Genomic DNA, 22,687 nt, shown 5'->3' with positions numbered 1-22,687 from the left:
CACGATATGTCCTCATCCACCTTTTTCATTGGATCTGGCACCTTGGCGACTTCCGGCTCTTCGCCAAAGTCAAAATGATTCAGGACATCAAGGCAGCCATGACACCGCAACGAAAGATACTCACGAAAGAGGACTTCCAGAACTGCTTCAGAAAGTGGCAAGAACAATGGGATAAGTGTGTTCGAAGCGAGGGGGAGTATATTGAGGGGAATTAATGGCAATGTGTCTTTTACTGTAATAATTGTTTTTAATTTAAATATTCACCATAGTTTTTTTTATCATACCTCATATAGTACTTTAAATCTCATGTTACTATTAATTGAATATTTCTTTTCTAGGTTTTTAAGTTGCTTGGTGGCAAGGGCTATGCCTTATTCAGGACTGCATCTCATTCAATGCTAGATGTTCAGTATATTTTTCTTTATTTAATAAAGGAATAGACATGGAGAAAGATAAATTTTTCCATGAGTTACTTGCTGGAACTGAAAATCATTATAACAAGTTGAGAGCAACAAAAAAAACTGCAGTTATTGCTAGTAATTCTAAGTTGTGCTCTTGGGTTCTACAGCCCAGTATATTTGCAAAAACCTAAGTAGTCATTAGCAAGTGTAATATGAGTTGGGGTGTGATTTAATTGCCAAAGAAACTAATTTGACTTGTACCACATTAATGGAGGTGTACTTTCTACAATAAGAAATGTGATAGCCCTGTTCCACATACCAGTTCGCGCTTCCTACGTTACAATCTGTTTTATTGAGGGAGGCATATTTTGATGAGGGTCTAGATGGAAGAGAGAATTCAGAGGAGAAGTGATCTGGGGTTAGGGAAGGTGCAGGGACCACAGAACTGTGTCACAGGAATGGTAAAAGGAACTGGTAATGCTAAGCTTAAAGAAAAGACGATTAGGGAAGAAAAGATAGCTGTTTTCTAATCTGTGTAAGACTGACACATGGACGAGAGCTAGTGATTGTTCAGGGACTTTTCAAGGGGAAGACATGGACCTGTAGGAAGGATATGAGAAGACAGATTAGGACTCAAAATAAAGAAGACGAGGAATGACAGAGTACATTTCCTTAGAGGGAAGTAAGCTTCTCAAACTATGGCAGTCAACAACTTTTCTGGGCTGCTTTAGAAAAATGGGACACCAACGGATTAGGACGAAGTAGGGAGGTTAAACCAAAGAGCGGAGTGCAGTCATCCACCCTGAGGTCTTTTGATGGGATAACCAAAAAGATGACAGTCTTTTAGATTACAGTTCCCTTATTTTTCACATTTGGGTACCTTAGAGGCTTGAATTATTGACTAACATCCAAAGTCCTCGATTTCCTTTTTTTCAGAAAATTTTGATTTGCCCTCTACCCTGTTTCCCTGAAAATAAGACCTAGCCAGACAATCAGCTGTAATGCGTATTTTGGAGCAAAAATTAATATAAGACCCAGTATTATATTATGTTATATTATATTATACCCAATATTATATTATACCTTACATTATTATATTATATTATATTATATTATATTATATTATATTATATTATATTATATTATATTATATTATATTATATTATATTATATTATATAAGACGCAGTCTTATATTATAGTAAAATAAGACCAGATCTTGTATTAATTTTTGCTCCAAAGGACGCATTTGAGCTGATTGTCCGGCTAGGTCTTATTTTCGGGGAAACACTGTATGTAATCATTCTTCAGTAGTTTAACTTTTCTGAGCCTTGAGCTCTTTAGTTGTAAAGTATCTGATTGTGATCTCTTGGGCTGTGCTAATCCTTAGCAAGTACATGTTGAAAAGAATCTTTGAGATTTGTGCTGTATTATGTCTTACTTGAAGAGTTAAATTTTTATGTTTCATTTGGGTTTGATTTTTAAAAGTTTCACTTAAAGATCATTTTGTTGAGTTTGTTTAAACCCTCTGCTTGGTGTACGTGTAATGGCACATATTTCAGGGGTCTCCTCAGTCTCTCATTATTTAAGATGATAACTTATAGTGCTACATCCACGTGCCTCTCAAATTAGTCTTTTGTGTCCTCATACGCATATCAGTTTCTTTTCTAGTATGTGGTTAATTTTTTTTTGAAATTAAGTATTCATTCTTGGTAAGCTATGAATTATTGATGACCATTTTTGCTTCAGAAAGAACAGATCATAACAATAGTTAGACAAGTTAGAATTTATATCAATTAAGATTTTTAAAAACATATAGTTAGTTCTCTGCAGGGCTTTGTATAAATGCAGAAAGATAAGAGATGATTCCTGCCAGTAAGCTTAGATTTTAATCAGAGGGAGAGTATGGTATGAGAAGGCTTATTCTTATGGTATGAGAACGCTATTCTCTCTTTCCCATGAGGAGCTCCACATAATTCAATTATGTAACCTCAATACATTTTATGTTGATAGGAACTGTTCTTAATATTTATGAATGTTAGTTAGCATTACTGACCCTTTATCAGAGAATAGGTGCTTTTGAGTCATTTTATTTTACTGGATTGTCTTCATAACTCACTAGAAGAAGATGGGGTAGGTGTTATGAACCTGATTTCATAAAGACAAGAGAGATGATGATACTGCAGGAAGCAGACATGGGCTCTGTAGGCAGACCTCAACTCTTCTGAGCAATGTGGTAAAGTTTCTATTATTGTGGAATTTATAGAGGGAGGAGGGCTGACTCTGGCTTCCTAGAGTTGTTCTATCAAATAACTCAAGACAAATAGAGAAGTGTAAATTTAAATAAAAAAGAATATTGCTAGATTGTCACCTCTGCAAATAAGTGATCAGGTGGGATGGGCCTCTTGATATGTAAGGTCTCTGGAGAACAGATAATTTTTTAAGAACATGAAATAAACAACTTGCAGCTCTGATCAAAGTATTGGAGAAACTTTTAAAACTGTGGTTACCTTTTTCTTCAAACTTCCTAGCTTTCTTCATGCTTCTCTCTGTGAATACAAATATAAAAGCATAATCTTACCCATTATACTATTTTTTGTCTACAATAGTGATCTACCATTTCCCTTTGGGTTTAATGTTTAAATCCATGGAAGAACTTAAAATGATTCACATGTAATTAACCTGGAAAAGGGACCTTAATGGAATAGAAACTAGATGTTATTAGCTTTATTATTACCTATGTTAATATAATAAACCTTAACTTGCTTTTTTGATGACTTTTAATTTATATAGAAACTACCTATATAATTTTAAAAATATCAATTTCCAGGGATGTTTTGATTTCCAAGATACTGAGACCAATTGGCTGAGGGCATCATTTTGTAGTCATATCAGCAGCCTCAGAATGGCACATTTTACTTCTCTGTTTCCTCAGTGCCCAGCACTCTACTTTGTCTGATATTTAGAGGGCACTCAATAAAAATTAATGAAGGAAAGTTACTATCTAGCAAAATGTCACACTGAGTAGCTATGAGATTCTGAATCATCAAGAAGTATTCTCTTTTGTTCTACATGATGCATTTCCTAAAGCAGAAAAGGGGACCGAAATCTCTTCAATGTTTTTCTGGAGTTAACCTTGCAAAATATTTCTTATATGAATAGATAAATTAATAATGGGCTATAAACTGCCTTCTCAAAGATTCTAATTAGAAGTTTTCGTCCTTATTCGTTTTGTGTTTCCTTCTATCTGAATATTGGCTGTGCTCACCGGGATGCTTGCTCTCATTTTCATGGTATGGAGCAGATGATTGACAGAATATGTGTGAAAGTACAAGATCATCTCAACTCTTTGCGAAACTGTGGGGTAGATGCTGTCCAGGAAGATTTAAAATCAGCAGAAAGGCTCATGCGTGATGCTAAGAACTCTAAAACGGTAAGTTTCACTTCAGGCTACATGAGTGTCTTATGCAATAAAAAGGGGTTTTTTTGTTTAATTCAATTTTAGAAACTAGTTCCAACTTTCTTTACCTTTCTACTCAATTCCAAGGTTACTAAAAGGTGGCAAAGTGAACTGAATTAATCTGCCTCCTTTCTGTATCTATGCTAGTTATGCTAGTTACCAATAATCAAAATGTAGAATAGGGCCCGCCTGGTGGCTCAGGCGGTTAGAACTCCATGCCCCTAACTCCGAAGGCTGCCGGTTCGATTCCTCTCAACCACAAGGTGGCCAGTTCGATTCCTCGACTCCCGCAAGGGATGGTGGGCAGCGCCCCCTGCAACTAAGATTGAACACAGCACCTTGAGCTGAGCTGCCGCTGAGCTCCCGGATGACTGTTGGTTGGAGTGCGTCCTCTCAACCACAAAGGTTGCCAGTTCGACTCCCGCAAGGGATGATGGGCTGTGCCCCCTGCAACTAGAAAATAGCAACTGGACCTGGAGCTGAGCTGCGCCCTCCACAACTAAGACTGAAAGGACAACAACTTGAAGCTGAATGGCACCCTCCACAACAGATTGAAAGGACAACAACTTGACTTGGAAAAAAGGCCTGGAAGTACACACTGTTCCCCAATAAAGTCCTGTTCCTCTTCCCCAATTAAAAAAAAAAAAGTAGAATAAAAGAAGAAGGCTGATGTGATTTACAAAAGATGTAATCAGGTCCTGAATAACTGAGAGGTAGTCGTAATTTAAATGAGTAACAACTCACTTAACATTATTCCACTTACAAGCTGATAGCATGATACTTCCATCTGTCACATCTAAAACGAAGCTTCTCTCAAATTAGAATTTGGTCCCCAAAATTTGACTTAGTAGAGAAAGGACTAACTAGAATCTGGTCCTCGCTCTGCTGTTAGAATCACACACTCAGTGAATGTCATAAGTAGATGAAACTTTGGGGATTAGTCACACACTCACACACCCCAGATGAGGACATGGCACAAAGAAGTCATATACTGCTCCTATGGTTTCACAGCTGGATCTCAATTTACTAATGTGTATAAAAGACTTTTGATCAAGAATAGATTATCCCTAATAATATTTCTCTACCCTTTTTACTAACTGCATGGACTTTGGTGCTTATTTAAATATTTTTTAAATTATTTTTCTTACAGTTGTTACCAAATTTATACCATGTTGGTGGTGCATCTTGGGCAGGAGCCAGTGGCTTGTTATCCAGTCCAATTCAGGAGACCTTGGAATCAATGGCTGGAGAAGTTACAAGAGTTGTAGATGAACAACTAAAGGTTTGTTGTTTCTATTATTTTGGAAAATGACACTGTTATGACTAAATCATGTATGATAACACTTCATACCATAGCTGCCTATAGTTTATAGATGTGTGTGTGTGTGTGTGTGTGTGTAGGTGTGTGTGTGTGTGAGCACGCATACCTACACACACATGCATATGTAGTAAAAATTGAATACTGTGTCCTTTCCAGCTTCATTTATAAATTTTGGAATAACTTCTTACATAATGAGATCAAGGAAAACCTTTCAAATTCAATTTCATTTTTGATGGTAAATGTCGAAATGTAATTAACATGACAGGTTACTACTGATAAGAGAATGATTGATTTCTATCATAAAGCAGAAAGAGAAGTCTGCTTTAGGAATAAATATCTTCTGTTACTCCATTTGATTTAGAGAATGGGAAAGATGACAGGAACTGTGGTTACAGTCCTAGATGCTGGTTATATGAAGAGTCTGCCACATAAATAGATAGCAGTCCTTGTAAGGAGCTGGTGGAAGACTGGGAAAAGGATTTGGAATGAAGTTACAAGGCACGCACTGTTGCAGAGACTTGTCTATAGGCTCCCTGGCTGAAAAAAAGTCTCTGAAATTTAAGGGAGTAGAGTAACCTAAGACCTGCTTTTTCTTCACGTAACTTCGAAAAACCAGTTACACCAGAGAAATTTCACTTTCAGAAAGTTTCCATAATTTCCAGTCTGCTTGTTCAAGGATGCCTTAAAAAAAAAAAAAAACCCTGTCTAAATTTCTATAATTATTGGCTGCGTTTTCTTCTGAGAACACATTGCTGCAGCTCATAGAGATTTCATGCGCAACTCAGTAATACCTTTGCAACATGCTAATTACTCTGTAAATTAAATTAATGAGGGAGAAAATGTGAATTATTTAGGAGTTTAATCCCATCTTCTTAGGCATATAATATAGAGAGACTCTGTACCATTTTTATTTTATTTAACCATGTTTGTTTTTAATCTATTCTGGGCAGAGGCAAACCTTAGAAAAAGGACTGATTGGTTGGTACAGAGTTCTGCCAGATCATTTGTTAGCTCATAGCACTTGTTTTATTCTTCATGAAGGATAAAATATATAAGAAGGATACTTTCTTACACATTTAAACAAAGTCATTTTTGCTTATTTATTTCCAACTGTAAAGAATGAAACTTAGTCTTTGTAAAACATTTAGACAATTCTAGCAGGTATAAAAAAGAAGAAAGTAAAAATCACTTAAAATCACAGAAATAGCATCATTTTTAATATTTTACTGAATTTCCAAGCATTCTGTGTCTACACACAGATTTACATACATGTGATCATACTATACATACTTTTTATGTCCAGTACAGTATCATGAATACAATTCTAGATCAGTGAGTAATCAACATCATTTTAATGGCTACATAGTATTTTATTGTACAGATGTACCAATATATTGGGAAACCTCAGTCTTCCTTTGTGTTTCTCATTTACTTTCACACAGAACACTTCACTTCTGACACTTCTGGTTACCAGATGTGTGGGAGTTTTCCTCCATCAAGCAATTATCTACGACACCAGCTAGGTGTCTTGCAATTTAACTCAATTCTGACACTATCTACCTGGAGATAACATCGAACTCACAGGTTAAGGGCGCAGTCCCACAAGACTGCCCCACCCCACCTCAGATGCCAATCACAAGTCCAAGTTGTCACATGGTGCTTCTGACCTATCAGCTGTAAATGTGAGGTTCTCATGAACCCCTCCTCAGGTTTGATTAATTTGCTAGAGCAGTTCATAGAACTTATATTTACCACTTCGTCAAAGGATATGATAAAGGGTACAGGTTACCACCCAGATGGAGCAGCTGTGTAGGGCAAGGTATGTGGTATGGGTGTGAAGCTCCCATGTCCTCTCCGGGTAGACCACTCTCTAGCACCTCCACGTGTTGACCAACCTGGTAGCCTTCTGAACCCCGGGATTTTATGGAGGCGCTTCTCCCTTCTCAAGAGAATGGAGAATGAGGCTGAAAATTCCAACGTTCTAATCATGGCTTGACCTTTCCAGTGACCAGCTTTCATTCAAGAACCCACCCACAGTCGCCTCATCAGAACAAAAGATACTCCTGTCACCCAGGAAATTACAAGGGTTTCAGGAGCTCTGTGCCAGGAACTGGGGGCAGAGACCAATACATATTTTCTGTTACCTCCCAGCCAGCATAATTTTATTTTCTAAATCCTGGTTAAGGCCTTTAGGGTAAATGCCTATCATTGACCCATTCCTAGGTCAAATGGTACATACATTCTATACTTTTGTATGAATTTGCAAACTGTTCTCCAGTAGTATAAACAGTTGCCAATTTTGCCACATGCTCACCAATATAAGTACATTAACTTGTAATATTTGTCAATATAATGTGATAAAGAAAATCTTATTTTGCGTCTTGGATTTCTTTAATAACCAGTGATATATCAAGTAATTTTCTTATCCATTTGTGTTTCTTCTTTTGTAAATTACATATTTGTCTCTCTTGCCTATTTTTTCCTTTAAAGTGTTTTTAACAATACTTACATACTAAGGATTGCCTGGCATTTATATCAGAATAAAACATTGCAACAGGAACTTCTTGTCAAACAGCTTCCTACTGTCTCTTGTTCCGAATGGTCTAAACCACAAGTTCTCTCTTGTGCCCTTTGTTCATTTCCTTCTCAGTGTACCAAATGGTTGGAATTAGCTCTTGTTTTTTCTTCTTCTTCTTTTAAGTTGTAAATTTATTGGCATAAAGTTGGTCATAACATATCTTATTATCCTTTTAAAATCTCTAGTGATATCCACTCTCTCATTTCTAATATTGACAATTTGTGTCTTTTTTTCCTCAACAGTTTGGCCAGAAGTTTAACTTTGTTGATCTTCTTAGAAAACCAGCTTTGGCTTCATGAAATCTCTCTCTCTCTCTCTCTCTCTCTCTCTCTCTCTCTCTCTCTCTCTCTCTCTCTCTCTCCTTAAGTTTACTGGAGTGCCAATGGTTAGAAAAATTACATAGGTTTCAAGTGTGCAAATCTGTATTACATCAGCTACATATCACATTGTGTGCTCATCACCCACAGTCAGTTCTCCTTCCATCACCATATATTTGACCCCCTTTACCCTGACCCCTTACCCTCCAGTAACCACTAAACTGTTGTCTGCATCTATGAGTTTTTGTTTCCTTATTTGTCTTGTTCCTTTGTTACTTTCAGTTTCATGTCCCATACATCAGTGAAGTCATATGGTTCTCGACTTTTTCTGTCTGACCTATTTCACCTAGCATAATAATCTCAAGACCCATCCGTGTTGTCACAAATGGCAGCATTTCATCTTTTCTTATTGCAGAATAGTATTCCTTTGTGTATATATACCACATCTTCTTTATCCATTCATCTATCAGAGCACTCTTTGGTAATTTCCATGTCTTGGCCACCGTAAATAAGGCTGCAATGAATGTCGGAGTGCATGTATCTTTACGGACAAATGTTTTCAGATTTTTAGGATACATACCCAGGAGAGGGATTGCTGGGTCGTATGGTAATTCTATTCTTAATTTTTTGAGGAACCTCCACACTATCTTCCATAGCAGCTGCACGAATCTACCTTCCCACCAACAGGGTATGAGGGTTCCTTTTTCTCCACAGCCTCTCCAACACGTGTTACTATTTCTCTTGTTGATGATAGCCATTCTGGCTGGGGTGAGGTGATAGCTCATTGTGGTTTTTATTTGCATTTCCCTAATAGCTAGTGAAGTTGAACATTTTTTCATATGTCTGTTGCCCATTTGTATGTCTTCTTGGGAGAAGTTTCTGATCAGGTCCTCAGCCCCTTTTTTTAAAATTGGATTGTTTTTCTTTCTGTTGTTGAGTTGTATGAGTTCCTTACATATTTTGGATATTAGCCCCTTATCGGAGGCGATTTTGCAAATATCTTCTCCCATTCAGCTGGTTGCCTCGTTGTTTTGTCAATGGTTTCCTTTGCTTTGCATAAGCTTTTTAGTTGATATAGTCCCATTCATTTATTTTAGCTTTTACTTCCCTTGCCTTTGAGGTCAAATTCATGAAATCCTCTTTGAACACAAGGTCCGTAAGTTTAGTACCAATGCTTTCTTCCATACAGTTTGTTTTAGGTCTTACGTTTAGGACTTTGATCCATTTTCAGTTACTTTGGTATATGAGGACAGATAGCAGTCTAATTTCATTCTTTTGCATGTGGCTTTCCAATTTTCCCAGCACCATTTATCAAAGAGGTTTTGTTTTCTCCATTGTATGTTTTTGGCTCCTTTGTCAAAAATTATATATCCATATTTATGTGGGATTATTATTGGGTTTTCAATTTTTTATTTAAGTTTATTGGGGTGACAATTGTTAGTAAAATTACATAGATTTCAGGTGAACAATTCTGTATTACGTCATCTATAAATCCCATTGTGTGTTCACCACCCAGAGTCAGTTCTCCTTCCATCATCATATATTTGATCCCCCTTACACTCATCTCCCACACCCCTCCACTCTTACCCTCTGGTAACCACTAAACTATTGTCTATGTCTATGAGTTTTTGTTTCTCATTTGTTTGTCTTGTTCTTTTGTTGTTTCGCTTTATGTACCACATATGAGTGAAATCATATGGTTCTCTGCTTTTTCTGTCTGACCTATTTCACTTAGCATTATACTCTCAAGATCCATCCATGTTGTCACAAATGGTCCTATTTCATCTTTTCTTACCGCTGAATAGTATTCATTGTGTGTATATACCACAACTTCTTTATCCATTCATCTATCAAAGGACATTTTGGTTGTTTCCATGTCTTGGCCACCGTAAAAAAAGCTGCAATGAACATTGGAGCACACGTGTCTTTATGTATAAATGTTTTCAGATTTTTGGGGTAGATACCCAGGAGAGGGATTGCTGAGTCATACAGTAATTTTATTCATAATTTTTCGAGGAACCTCCACACTGCCTTCCATAGTAGCTGCACCAGTCTGCATTCCCACCAACAGTGTATGAGGGTTCCTTTTTCTCCACAGCCTCTCCAACACTTGTTACTATTTGTCTTGTTGATGATAGCCATTCTGACTGGGGTGAGGTGATATCGCATTGTGGTTTTTATTTGCATTTCTTTGAAGATTGGAGATGTTGAGCATTTTTTCATATGTCTATTTGCCATTTGTATGTCCTCTTTGGAGAAATGTCTCTTCAGGTACTCTGCCCATTTTTCAATTTGGTTGTTTGTTTTTTTGTTGTTGAGTTTCATGGGTTCCTTGTATATTTTGGATATTAGCCCCTTATCGGAGGCACTGTTTGCAAAAATCTTCTCCCATTCAGTTGGTTGCCTCTTTATTTTGTCGATGGTTTCTTTTGCTGTGCAGAAGCTTTTAAGTTTCATATAGTCCCATTCGTTTATTTTAGCTTTTACTTCCTTTGCCTTTGGAGTCAAATTCATAAAATGCTCTTTGAACCCAAGGTCCATAAGTTTAGTTTTCTTCTATGCAGTTTATTGTGTCAGGTCTTATACTTAAGTCTTTGATCCATTTTGAATTAATTTTCATACATGGTGACAGATAGCAGTCTAATTTCATTCTTTTGCACGTGGCTTTCCAATTCTGCCAGCACCATTTATTGAAGAGGCTGTCTTTTCTCCATTGTATATTTTTAGTTTCTTTTTCAAAAATTAACTGTCCGTATTTATGTGGTTTTATTTCTGGGTTCTCAGTTCTATTCCATTGGTCTATGTGTCTGTTTTTCTGCCAATACCATGCTGTTTTGATTATTGTTGCCCTGTAGTACAAGCCAAAGTCAGGAAGTGTGATACCTCCATTATTGTTCTATTTTCTTAAGATTGCTTTGGCTATTCGGGGTCTTTTGTGGTTCCAAATAAATCTTATGATTTTTTGTTCTATTTCTTTAAAAAATGCCATTAGGATTTTGATGGGGATTGCATTAAATCTGCATATTGCTTTGGGTAATATGGCCATTTTAACTATGTTGATTCTTCCAATATATGAGCACGGAATGTCTTTCCATTTCTTTGTGTCTTCTTCAATTTCTTTTAAAAATGTCTTATAGTTTTCAGCATATAGGTCCTTCACATCTTTGGTTAAGTTTATTCCTAGGTATTTTATTATTTTTGCTGCAATTGCAAAAGGAATTGTTTTTTGGATTTCTTTTTCTGAGATTTCATTGTTAGTATATAGTAATGCAGTGGACTTTTGTACGCTGATTTTGTAGCCAGCAACTTTACTGTATTCGTTGATTGTTTCTAATTGCTGTTTGGTAGAGTCTTTAGGGTTTTCTGTATATAGCATCATGTCATCTGCAAAGAGTGACAATTTAACTTCTTCATTCCCAATTTGGATGCCTTTTATTTCTTTCTGTTGCATAATTGCTCTGGCGAGGACTTCCAACACTATGTTGAAAAGCAGAGGTGATAGGGGACAGCCCTGTCATGTTCCTGAACATAGAGCAAATGGCTTCAGTTTTTCACCATTAATTATGAGATTAGCTTAGGGTTTGTCATAGATGGCCTTTATTATGTTAAGGTATTTACCTTGTATACCTATTTTATTAAGTGTTTTAATCATAAATGGATATGTATCTTGTCAAATGCTTTTTCTGCATCAATTGATATAATCATATGATTTTTGTCTTTTATTTTGTTTATGTGATGTATCACATTGATGGATTTGCAGATGTTGAACCATCCTGGTGCCCCTGGGGATGAACCCCACTTGGTCGTGATGAATAATCTTTTTAATGCATTGTTGTATTCTATTTGCTAGAATTTTGTTTAGGAATTTTGATTTGTATTCAACAGAGATTTTGGTCTGTAATTTTCTTTTTTTGTGCTGTCCTTACCAGGTTTTGGTATCAGGGTAATGTTGGCCTCATAAAATGAGTTGGGGAGTACTATCTCGTCTTCAATTTTTGGAAGAGTTTGAGTAGGATTGGTGTTAGATCCTCTTTGAAGGTTTGGTAGAATTTACTAGTGAAGCCATCTGGTCCCGGACTTTTGCTTTTGGGAAGGTTTTGGATGACTGATTCAATTTCGTTACTGGTGATCGGTCTGTTTAGATTTTACAGTTCTTCATGGTTCAGCCTAGGCAGGCTATATGTTTCTAAGAACTTGTCCATTTCTTCTAGGTTATTGAATTTGGTGGCATATAGTTCTTCATAGTATTCTTGGGTGATCCTTTGTTTTTCTGTGGTGACCGTGATAACTTCCCCTTTTTCATTTCTGATTTTATTAATTAGTGTCTTCTCTCTTTTTATCTTAGTGAGTCTAGCCAAGGGTTTGTCAATTTTGTTAATCTTTTCAAAGAACCAGCTATTTGTCACATTAATGTTTTCTATTGTCTTTTTGTTCTCTGTTTCATTTAGTTCTGCTCTGATTTTTGTTATTTCGTTTCTTCTGCTGACCTTGGGTTTCACTTGTTCTTCTTTTTCTAGTTCTTTAATGTGTAACATGAGGTTATTTATTTGGAATTTTTCTCATTTCTTGAGATAGGCCTGTAATGATACAAATTTCCCTCTTAAAACTGCTTTCGCTGCATCCAAAAAATTTTGGTAGGATGTATTTTCATTGTCATTTGTTTCTATGTATCTTTTGATCTCTCCTCTAATTTCTTCTTTGACCCAGTTGTTCTTTAAAAGTATGTTGTTTAATCTCCATGTGTTTGTGTTCTTTCCTGCTTTCTTTTTGCAGTTGATATCCAATTTCAAAGTCTTGTGATCAGAGAATATGTTTGGTATGATTTCAATCTTCTTAAATTTGCTGAGGTTAGTTTTATGTCCCAATATATGGTCTATCCTTATGTTCCATGTACACTAGAAAAAAAATGTATAGTTTGATGTTTTAGCATGAAGTGCTCTATAAATGTCAATTATATCCATTTCTTCTAATGTGTCTTTTAGGGCTGCTATTTGATTATTTATTTTCTGTTGGATGATCTATCCATAGCTGTCAATGATATATTTAGGTCCCCTAGTATAACTGAGTTTTGGTCAATTTCTTCCTTTAGTTCTGTTAGTAGTTGCTTGGTCTATTTCGTTGCTCCCTGATTGGGGGCATAAATATTGATAACTGTCATGTCTTCTTGTTGTATAGTCCCCTTTACCATTATGAGATGTCCATCTTTGTCTCTTGTTACCTTCTTTATCCTGAAGTCTGTTTCATCTGACATCAGTATGGCTACACCTGATTTTCTCTCGATACCATTTGCTTGGAGTGTCAATTTCCACCCTTTCACTTTGAGTCTATGCTTGTCCTTGTAGCTGAGATGTGTCTCTTGGAGACACCATATGGTTGGGTTGAGTTTTTGCAGAGATGCGTGCCGAGGGCCACAGGACACAACATGGAGGTGACTGCAGTCTCAGGAGAGAAAAGGATCCAGGCTGCAGGTGCACTTCTAGTGGTCCACAGTCCTACATGAGGGATCAGCGCATGATACAGCTAAACCCAGCATTCAAGGCAGAGATCTTGGAGAAAACCCGAATACAGCAGGGTAATAACTATAGTTTAAGCCCTCACAGCTAGGCAGAAAACTGAAAACAAAGACACGGAGTCTAGCCCACTCCCTGCACACCCTCCCAGAGCCACCCCGCCCCCCACCTCCATCCTCCCAGTGTTAGAAGGGTGCTTCAGAAGAAATGGTAGCAGTGTCTGATTAAAGAACAATATCTACAGCTCTGGGAACTGGAGAGACAGTCCCACAGCCGCAGACACACAGTGCAACTAATTCTTGTGATAAGGAAGAAACTGTAAGGGCGAGACAGCTGGAAGTCGACGTTGCTGGGATTCACACAAACATACCAGCGTCTCTCACATCCTACCCCACTGCCACCTTTCTGGCCGGATGCTGCTGAGACATAAAGGCTCTGCATCAGGCTGCAGGGGCACCATTGGGGTTTCAGAAGCTCAGAGCTCTATTGCCCCCCGAAACCCAGGTGACCTGCTCACAGAGGAGAAGCCCACCTTCCAGAAAACCCACATCATGTGAAAAGCCGAAACAGAGCAAGAGAAAATAAAATGCTATAGCATGAGAGAATACAAAAGGCTGAAATGGGAGAAAAAAATAAAACATTCCAGCAACAACTACTGAAGCAAAAGAAAGACCCCTTCATATCAACCTGCTGCAGAACCCACTCCTGTAGATGGAAGAGAAATAATTCATGAATTTCAATGAATAACCAAGGTAACAAGGCAGCTCAGAAAGAAAATGAAAACTCTCCAGAAAGTGAACTTAAAAACAAGGAAATATGAGACTTAAATGACAGAGAATTCGAGATTGCAGTTGTGAAACAAACTCAACGAGATGCAAGAAAACACAGCTAGGCAGTTTAATGAACTCAGAAACACAATCAGAGAACAAAATGAATATTTTACTAAAGAGATTGAAATTTTAAAAAGAACCAAATAGAAATTCTGGAGATGAAGAACTCAATAAAAGAAATGAAATGTGAAATAGCCAGCTTAGGAAATATAGCTAGCTAATGGAGGATAGAATTAGTAATACCAAAGATAGGAATCCGGAAATGACACAGATGGAGAAAGAGAAAGACTTGAAAATTGAAAGAAATGAAAGAACTCTACAAGAACTTTCTGACTCCATCAGAAAGAGCAACATAAAAATAATGAGTATATGAGAGGAGAAGAGAGGGGACAGAGAGCATATTCAACAAATAGTCAACGAGAACTTCCCAAACCTATGGAAAGAACTGGATCCTTGAATCCAAGAACGAAACTAAACCCCTAATTACCTCAATCCCAACAGGCCCTTTCCAAGGCACATTATATTGAAGCTGTCAAAAATTAAAGACAGAGAAAGAATTCTCAAGACAGCCATGGGAAAAAGAGCAGTAACATATAAGGGAAAGCCCGTTAGACTATCATCAGACTTTTTGGCAGAAACTCTACAAGCCAGGAGGGAGAGAATCAAATATTCAAAATAATGAGAGAAATTATCAGCCAAGAATAACATATCCAGCAAGATATATTAGATATCCTTTAGATATCAAGGAGGAATAAAGACCTTTCCAGACACACACAAGCTGAGGGTATTTTCTAACACATGACCTGCATTACAGGAAAGACTGAAGAAGACTACTCGACCTGAACCAAAAAATCAAAAGAATACAAAACCATGAGCAATATTACAAACAGAAAGACAGAAGCAGGAAATGACAACCCTTACACAAAATAAGGCCCTATACACTTAAGCATAACATACAGGGTAAAGATTAAAACATTAAAAAACAAAAAAAAACAAAAAAAGAGACAAGAAAGGCAACCTGCTACTATAACTCAGCAATCAACTCACAGCATAAGTTGGGATAAGTTGTGGCAACAAAAACTTAAAAGGATAGAGAGTAAAGGTCTGAATCTGTAAAGGGAAATGGAGCATGTTGAAGAAAAAGGACTACTGTATATATGAAACTTTCTTTTACATAAACTTAACGATAATCACTCAAAAAAAAATGCAGAACTGAGACACAAACATAAAAAAAAGAAGAAACTTAGGGAAATATCATAGACTACCACCACACGAAAATACCAGACAGCAACAAACAGGCAAAGAAGCAGATACCAGAAAACAAGAGAATGGCTACAGGAAATCCTCATATATCAACAATCACCCTACATGTAAATGGACTGAACTCACCAATAAGAAGGCGCAGAGTAGCAGGCTGGATCAGGAAATAAAACCCAACCATATGCTACCTCCAAGAGACACATCTCAGCTACAAGGAGAAATACTGACTCAAAGTGACAGGGTGGAAATCGATACTCCAAGCAAATGGTATCCAGAAAACAGCGGGTGTAGCCATACTCAGATCAGACAAAAGAGACTTCAGGATAAAAAAGGTAACAAGAGACAAAGATGGACATTTCATAGTGATAAAGGGGACAATACAACAGGAAGACATGATACTTATCAATATATATGCCCCCAATCAGGGAGCACCAAAACATACAAAGCAACTACTAACAGAACTGAAGGGAGAAATTGACTGAAAAACAATTATAGTAGGGGACCTAACTACATCATTGACAGCTATGGTAGATCATCCAAACAGAAATTCAGTAAGGAAATACCATTCTTAAATGACACATTAGACCAAATGGACATAATTGACATTTATAGAGCACTTCCTTCTAGAACACCAGACTGTATGTTCTTTTCTAGTGTACATGGAACATTCTCAAGGGTAAGACCATATGTTGGGACATAAAACTAGCCTCAGCAAATTTAAGAAGATTGAAATCATAATACCAAACATATTCTCTGGTCACAAGGCTTTGAAATTGGATATCACCTGCAGAAAGATAGTAGGAAGAACCACAAATATGTGGAAATTAACATGCTATTAAAGAACGACTGAGTCAAAGAAGAAATAAAAGGAGAGAGCAAAAGATACATAGAAACAAATGACAATGAAAATACATCCTATCAAAATTACTGGGATGCAGCGAAAGCAGCAATCAGAGGGAAATTTATATCATTACAGGCCTATCTCAAAAAACAAGGGAAAATCCTAGATAAACAAGTTAACATTACACATTAAAGAACTAGAAAAAGAAGAACAAATGAAACCCAAAGCCAGCAAAAGGAAGGAAATAATAAAAGTCAGAGCAGAACTAAAAGAAACAGAGAAAAAAAAAAAGACAATAGAAAGAATTAATGCAACAAAGAACTGGTTCTTTGAAAAGATTAATAAAACTGACAAATCCTTGGCTAGACTCACTAAGATAAAAAGAGAAAAGACACAAATAAAGAAAATCAGAAATGAAAGAGGAGAAGTTGCCAAGGTTACCACAGAAAAACAAAGGATCATGCAAGAATACTATGAAGGAGTATATGCTACCAAATTCAATAACCTAGTAGAAATGGACAAGTTCTTAGAAACATGTAACCTTCTGAGACTGAATCAGGAAGAACTGGAAAATCTAAATAGACCGATCAACAGTAAGGAAATTGAATCAGCCATCCAAAATCTTCCCAAAAGCAAAAGTCCAGGACCAGATGGCTTCACTAGTGAATTCTACCAAACATTCAAAGAGGAGCTAACACCTGTCCTCCTCAATAGCTTCCAAAAAATTAAAGAAGAGGCAATATTTCCTAACTCATTTTATGAGGCCAACATTACCCTGATACCAAAACCTGGTAAGGATAACACACAAAAAAAGAAAATTACAGACCAATATCTCTGATGAATGCAGATGCAAAAATTCTAGCAAATAAAATTGAACAATGCATTAAAAAGATTATACGTTATGATCAGCTGGGGTTCATCTCAGGGGCACCAGGATGGTTCAACATATGCAAATTGATCAATGTGATACACCTCATAAACAAAATAAAAGAGAGAAATCACATGATTATATCCATAGATTTAGAAAAAGCATTTGACAAGATGCAAGGTCCATTTATGATTAAAATACTTTAGATACATTTTTCAAGCTAAATTGCTACATGTATAAGTGTGTTTTGATTATTATTAATGTTGGTTATGAAGTGCTCTGTGAAATTTTTTGTCTGTTATTCGTGGAGTTTATTATTGTTATAACAATCACAATTTTACCTAACACTAAAGCTTTTCTTTTAAAAGAGTACTCGTATAACTGGCAGTTGTCTCTGTGGTTTTCTATTACTGATGTCTTCATAGAGCTTTTGAATGGGTCGCCCTGATTTGGGGTTTCTGTGATTTGTAAAATTGCCCAAGCGTTCAAATCTGGTAGGTTTTCCAGGGAATATGTGTAACTTTATTTTCCAGTACCATAGAGAACAATGTGATGTGATAAGTTGATGTATAAAGGCTGATATGTGTCCTTTTAAATCTTATCACAGTTCCTTTGTGTTAAGTATAACAAGTTCACCATAACACTTCAGATGCCAGTGTGAAGTTGGTGGATTTGCTAAGTGATTTAAAGTGATTACCTGAGATCATGATCATCTGGCTGTCACAGTCACTCGGGGTATCTCAGAATCCTTGGTCGTGCTCAGGACCCTGTTGTGTCCCTGTGCTCCACGGGCTCAGCATCATATATAACCACCTTTCAGTTTTATGGTGGCGCCTCGGCGCAGTGTCATCCTCTCCCCCTCACTGTGCTGCATTGCAGGCACTGCTCGAGTCCATGGTCGATGCCGCTGAGAACCTTTGTCCCAATGTGATGAAAAAAGCCCACATCCGACAAGACTTGATTCATGCCAGCACTGAAAAGATTTCCATTCCACGTACCTTCATTAAAAATGTCCTGCTGGAGCAGTCTGGAATTGATATTCTTAACAAAATTAGGTAGGTTTATAATGTTAATAATACGCAGTTTATTAGGCTCTGCAGTTTCTGTGAATGTAGTTGAGGCAGCTGTGAAGAGCACTGTTATTGGCTTTATCCATATATATATGTTAGGCGTGTCTAATGGGTAATGACTATATATAGATATAGTTTTGCATAAATGTATAGGTTTAATCATTTCCAAAATAAGACAACCACAGATATGCCTGTGTTACTGAAGAGGACATAGCTATGTGCTCTTTTTAAGTGTTTTATTTTTGATAGGGGAATACATATTTGTAATCCCTTTTTTTCTGGTAAAGCTTATCTTTCGCCTTTATAAAGTACTAACTTGAAGACTGAGATCAGTCTGCTTTCTACCACTGTGCTGTTATGAACAAATGTATAGTCTATAAAGGCAAAGAGGCCCACTATGACCTCACCATATTTTCCCTCTGGGTTCTTTTGGTGGGTCTGTGATGCTGTGTATGTACTAATGGTGCTCTGCAGTGTTTATATGATTGTTGCTTGGTGAAAAATATGCCAAGATACAAATATTTAGAAGGTGTGATAAGCAACAAACTTTTCTGAATTTTTACACTGAGACTCTGGTGATTACCAGCATTATATGAAAGCTCAGCTAATTCTCATTTTGTTTCTTAGTTGGAGAATCAGATGACTAGAAACATTTTAAGTTGCCCATTTTAACCATTTCTGAGTCTTGATAAGAATATTTAGATGTAGCACAAATACCAGCTCTTAGCTGAAGAGTTGGGAATTATGCTAACACAGTGATGGAGCTAAATAACAGTCTGCAAGAAAACTAAGAGTTAAAAACAAAATAAGCCAAAAATTATATCATCACAATCTAGATATTGAAGCCCAACAACCTTAAAGTTAGATAATGGATATTTGAGGATTGAGCAGTAACTGGACAGTCTAAGATTTAGGATGTAACTGTCGTGTGTGTGTGTGTGTGTGTTTTAAATAAAAAATCCTAGCACCTACTCAACTGAGTTGTAGGACAACTGAAAGGACTTGAGAAATTTCAAAAAAGACTTTCCCAGTGTTTATAGGACCCCATAGATTAGTGAGTTTCTGAACTGTAGCTCTTGTGCTTACATACTTCTATAACCTGTAGATTCAGAAGTTTTATTGAAGCTTCTTAAGTATTAAGGAAAAAAATGCGTTGACCACCATTCTTTTGTAATAATGGATTGAACCATCAACAGATCATACATAAAATGATGCCTTTACTGGAATACCAAATTCTGTCAAATACGGTCACTTTCCTTGAAAATGGGCCAATTCTGAAAGATGAACATCAGAATGGAACCCCTCATATTAGTAAATCAATTATATGTCTATAACTCTTCCCTTGGCTTTTTTATCATGTATGATACTGAGCACTGCGAGAATGCAAATATGCACACGCACACGTACACGCATGGGCACATTCATATGCATGAGTGCACTGCAGGTTAGGTTGAATCATTTCCTCTATAAATTTTGCAAACTGGAAATTCAATTAGTAAGGAAGTATAACATCCAGAAGAAAAATGATAGCACAGTCCTGAGATATTTTTAAAAATGCATGTTTAAGAAACTTTTTGGTGCTACAATTTGAAATAGATAAACCACCCTCTGCACATCATAGACAGAAGGAGAGAGGAAGATAAAGAGAGAAACTACTGACTCTACAGTTTTATGAGGAAGTAAAATTCCCAAATATGCCTAAAAATAATCAGAGGAAGTACATGTTGAAATTGGATTCCCAGGCCCCTCTGGAGGTTTGGGGTGGATCCAGTAACCCCAAAGAAACCCAGGTGAATCTTATCTGTGGAATAATAAAGTATTAGATAAACCAAAGAGCTACCGAGATCTTGTTACAACGAGCTACAGAGACAGGAATTAAAGACACATCCTTTTATCTTTAGCCCAGGAAAATTTTTAATGTAGGCATCAAAGATTTGTGCTTTCATTATTCTGCCTTGCTATCAGTAATCTTCCTGGGCAGAGAAATCACAGTGCAAATTATTGCCTTTAGGTTAGAAAGGTTATCCCCTGTTACACAAATGTACTTTTAACTTTAGGATTAAATAATGTTTTTGATAACTCCTTTCCCTGCTCTAAAAAGTTTAAAATTGTTGACTTCAAAAGCAGATTTGAACTTGTGAGGCAATGTTGGAATGTGAGTATAAATCTCTAGTACAAGGACCTTTAAAAGTGTTATGCATTTATGTGCCTGTGTACATTTACATAAGATTATTCAGACTGAAGACACACATGGAACTTGAATGCTTTGGGATACCAAATAGCTACAATGCTCACTAAAATACCAGCTCTCTGGCTGAAAACTTAGTGGTTTAGTTGTTTATTACTGAAAACTGCCGGCCACTTTGTGTTGCCTGGCCACATTTTTAATATCAGGCAAGAGGCACTAAAATTGATCATTTTGGTAACATTTGTTCATAGAAGGCAGGAGAACAGTAAATTTATAATTCTTCAAAGATGGCAAGTCAGAGCAGAAGTTTTTCCATATGGTACCATCTGATTTGTAAAAAGGTTTTAAAAGGTGGGGATATGCATTTTAAAGTAATAACCAAGGCTTAACAATACTCCAGCCTGGGTTGGTTTTTTTTTCTCATTTATATCAATGAATGAATTGTTCCTGACCACATAGTACACATGGTTCCCGTTAAGTTGGTCTTTATCCAGGTGTATTTAATTTTTACCATTAAATCTTGAGTTTTGAGATGGCAAAGGCAGGTTGAAATTGGTAAGGAGAGTCCATTACCTGTGTGTTTGTGGCAATGTTTAAGGCTTATTCTTGGAAGTCCTCAGCCCTGTTCACACATTTTTATATTCCATTTTCAAAGACAAACAGAATCACAGTTGACCTTATCAACACAGCATCAAGAGAGGGTGATTTTGTTTTCCCGTGCACAAAATAAAATGCTACTCTGCCCTTTTGATTTTTACATAGTGAAGTGAAGTTGACAGTGGCCTCCTTCCTGTCTGATCGACTTGTGGACGAAATTCTGGATGCACTTTCACACTGCCATCATAAACTGGTGAGTGTTTGAGCAGGACGTCCTGTTTCAGTCTGTTGTGATGCAGGGCAGCCTCCAGCATAGGGATGTGGGTTCCTTTCTAATTTTACTCCTTTGTAGCTTTATAAGTTACAGTTTTCCTCCATCTTCTGTATTGCTTCTGGTTTATCTGAAACATCTTAGAATTTCTCCAGAGGGAATGGCAGGGGAAAGCACAAGTGATGGTTTCCAGAAAACTTGTCCGTTTATTATACAGGTCAAAAATTTTGATAGGAGACTGAGATGTAAAATTAAGATTTTTTTTATTATTATTTCTTTTATCTGTGTTCAGTTTGTTGGTTCCTGATAGGATTATTTGAGAATGGACTATTCTTGAAAACATGGGGGTGAGGAGGGAGAATGAAATATTTGGAGTCCAAAGAAAATGCAAGAGTAGAGTGGACATATTCTAGTGATAGCTGCTGTGTGTCCAACCAGGCCTCTTGGATATGACCAAGTTGAAAAAATAAGTTTTCTTAAATATAGAGACTGGTTCTACACTAGGGCAGGAAACTTGACTTCCAAGATTAGTGCATATGAAAAATGTATCAGCAACTTTATGTTTCTTAAACTTTAGGAAATTCTTTGAAGCACAAATGAAAGTTGTATTACTGGTTATATCTTGTTAGCAATCTGATCCAATAGAAATCTCCCAAGCAGGTAATAATGTTTCCTCCAGAGAAAAAACTGTCAGGTAACTCTGGATACTAGAGATACCCAGTTTTATGGCATCGAATTGTTGGGTGACATTGGAGAACATCAAAATGAGAGGAACAGTAACAGCTTCGTTCCCATGAGGTGAACAGCATGAGTGTTGAAAAATTCATTTCAAAAAAAGAAGACTCTCCTCTAAAATCTAAAGTACTCGTGTGAGATAGCCCTCTCTAGTGGCACTACTCAGTATTGCCTATGGGCTGGAGCTGGCCTGTTAGTGGATGGTTACTACTAGTAGTCTGTGACAGTGTAAGCTCAGCAACAAGGAGAAAATGTGGAGAAGCTTCTAGATTAATTTGACATAGCCACAATATTCGAACACATGTTGTTTTTCTATTTTTTAATTTTTATTGTGTTTTACCAATCTATTGGTTTGTGGCAAATTGGAAATATAAAAATCTAGTTCATCACCACAGAGAACTGGAGAAGCACAAGTTTCTGATTCGTGGCACAAGTTTCTGAT

General features: G+C 36.8%; 1 protein-coding gene across 15 annotated transcripts in view; it reads left to right on the top strand.

Annotated features, from left to right (window-relative positions):
• The window catches only part of CARMIL1 (capping protein regulator and myosin 1 linker 1), a 352,154-nt gene that overhangs the window by 274,714 nt on the left and 54,753 nt on the right, over positions 1–22,687 (top strand). For all 15 annotated transcript variants that reach the window (XR_016021728.1, XM_088799443.1, XM_074319291.2 and 12 more), the window contains 4 exons: positions 3,704–3,832; positions 5,010–5,141; positions 18,264–18,439; positions 21,405–21,492. Coding sequence is in view for 14 of the 15 variants with exons in the window: in XM_088799443.1 (XP_088655569.1) it covers positions 3,704–3,832; positions 5,010–5,141; positions 18,264–18,439; positions 21,405–21,492 (525 nt within the window). In the remaining variant the exon portion in view is untranslated. The remainder of the gene's footprint in view (positions 1–3,703; positions 3,833–5,009; positions 5,142–18,263; positions 18,440–21,404; positions 21,493–22,687) is intronic.

This window comes from Rhinolophus sinicus, chromosome 7 (assembly GCF_057876585.1).
Source record: "Rhinolophus sinicus isolate RSI-liver-muscle chromosome 7, RSI-T2T, whole genome shotgun sequence".
Taxonomy (NCBI): Eukaryota; Metazoa; Chordata; class Mammalia; order Chiroptera; family Rhinolophidae; genus Rhinolophus; species Rhinolophus sinicus.
Note: the sequence above shows the minus strand (reverse complement) of the source record. Positions and strands in the feature narration are given on the sequence as shown.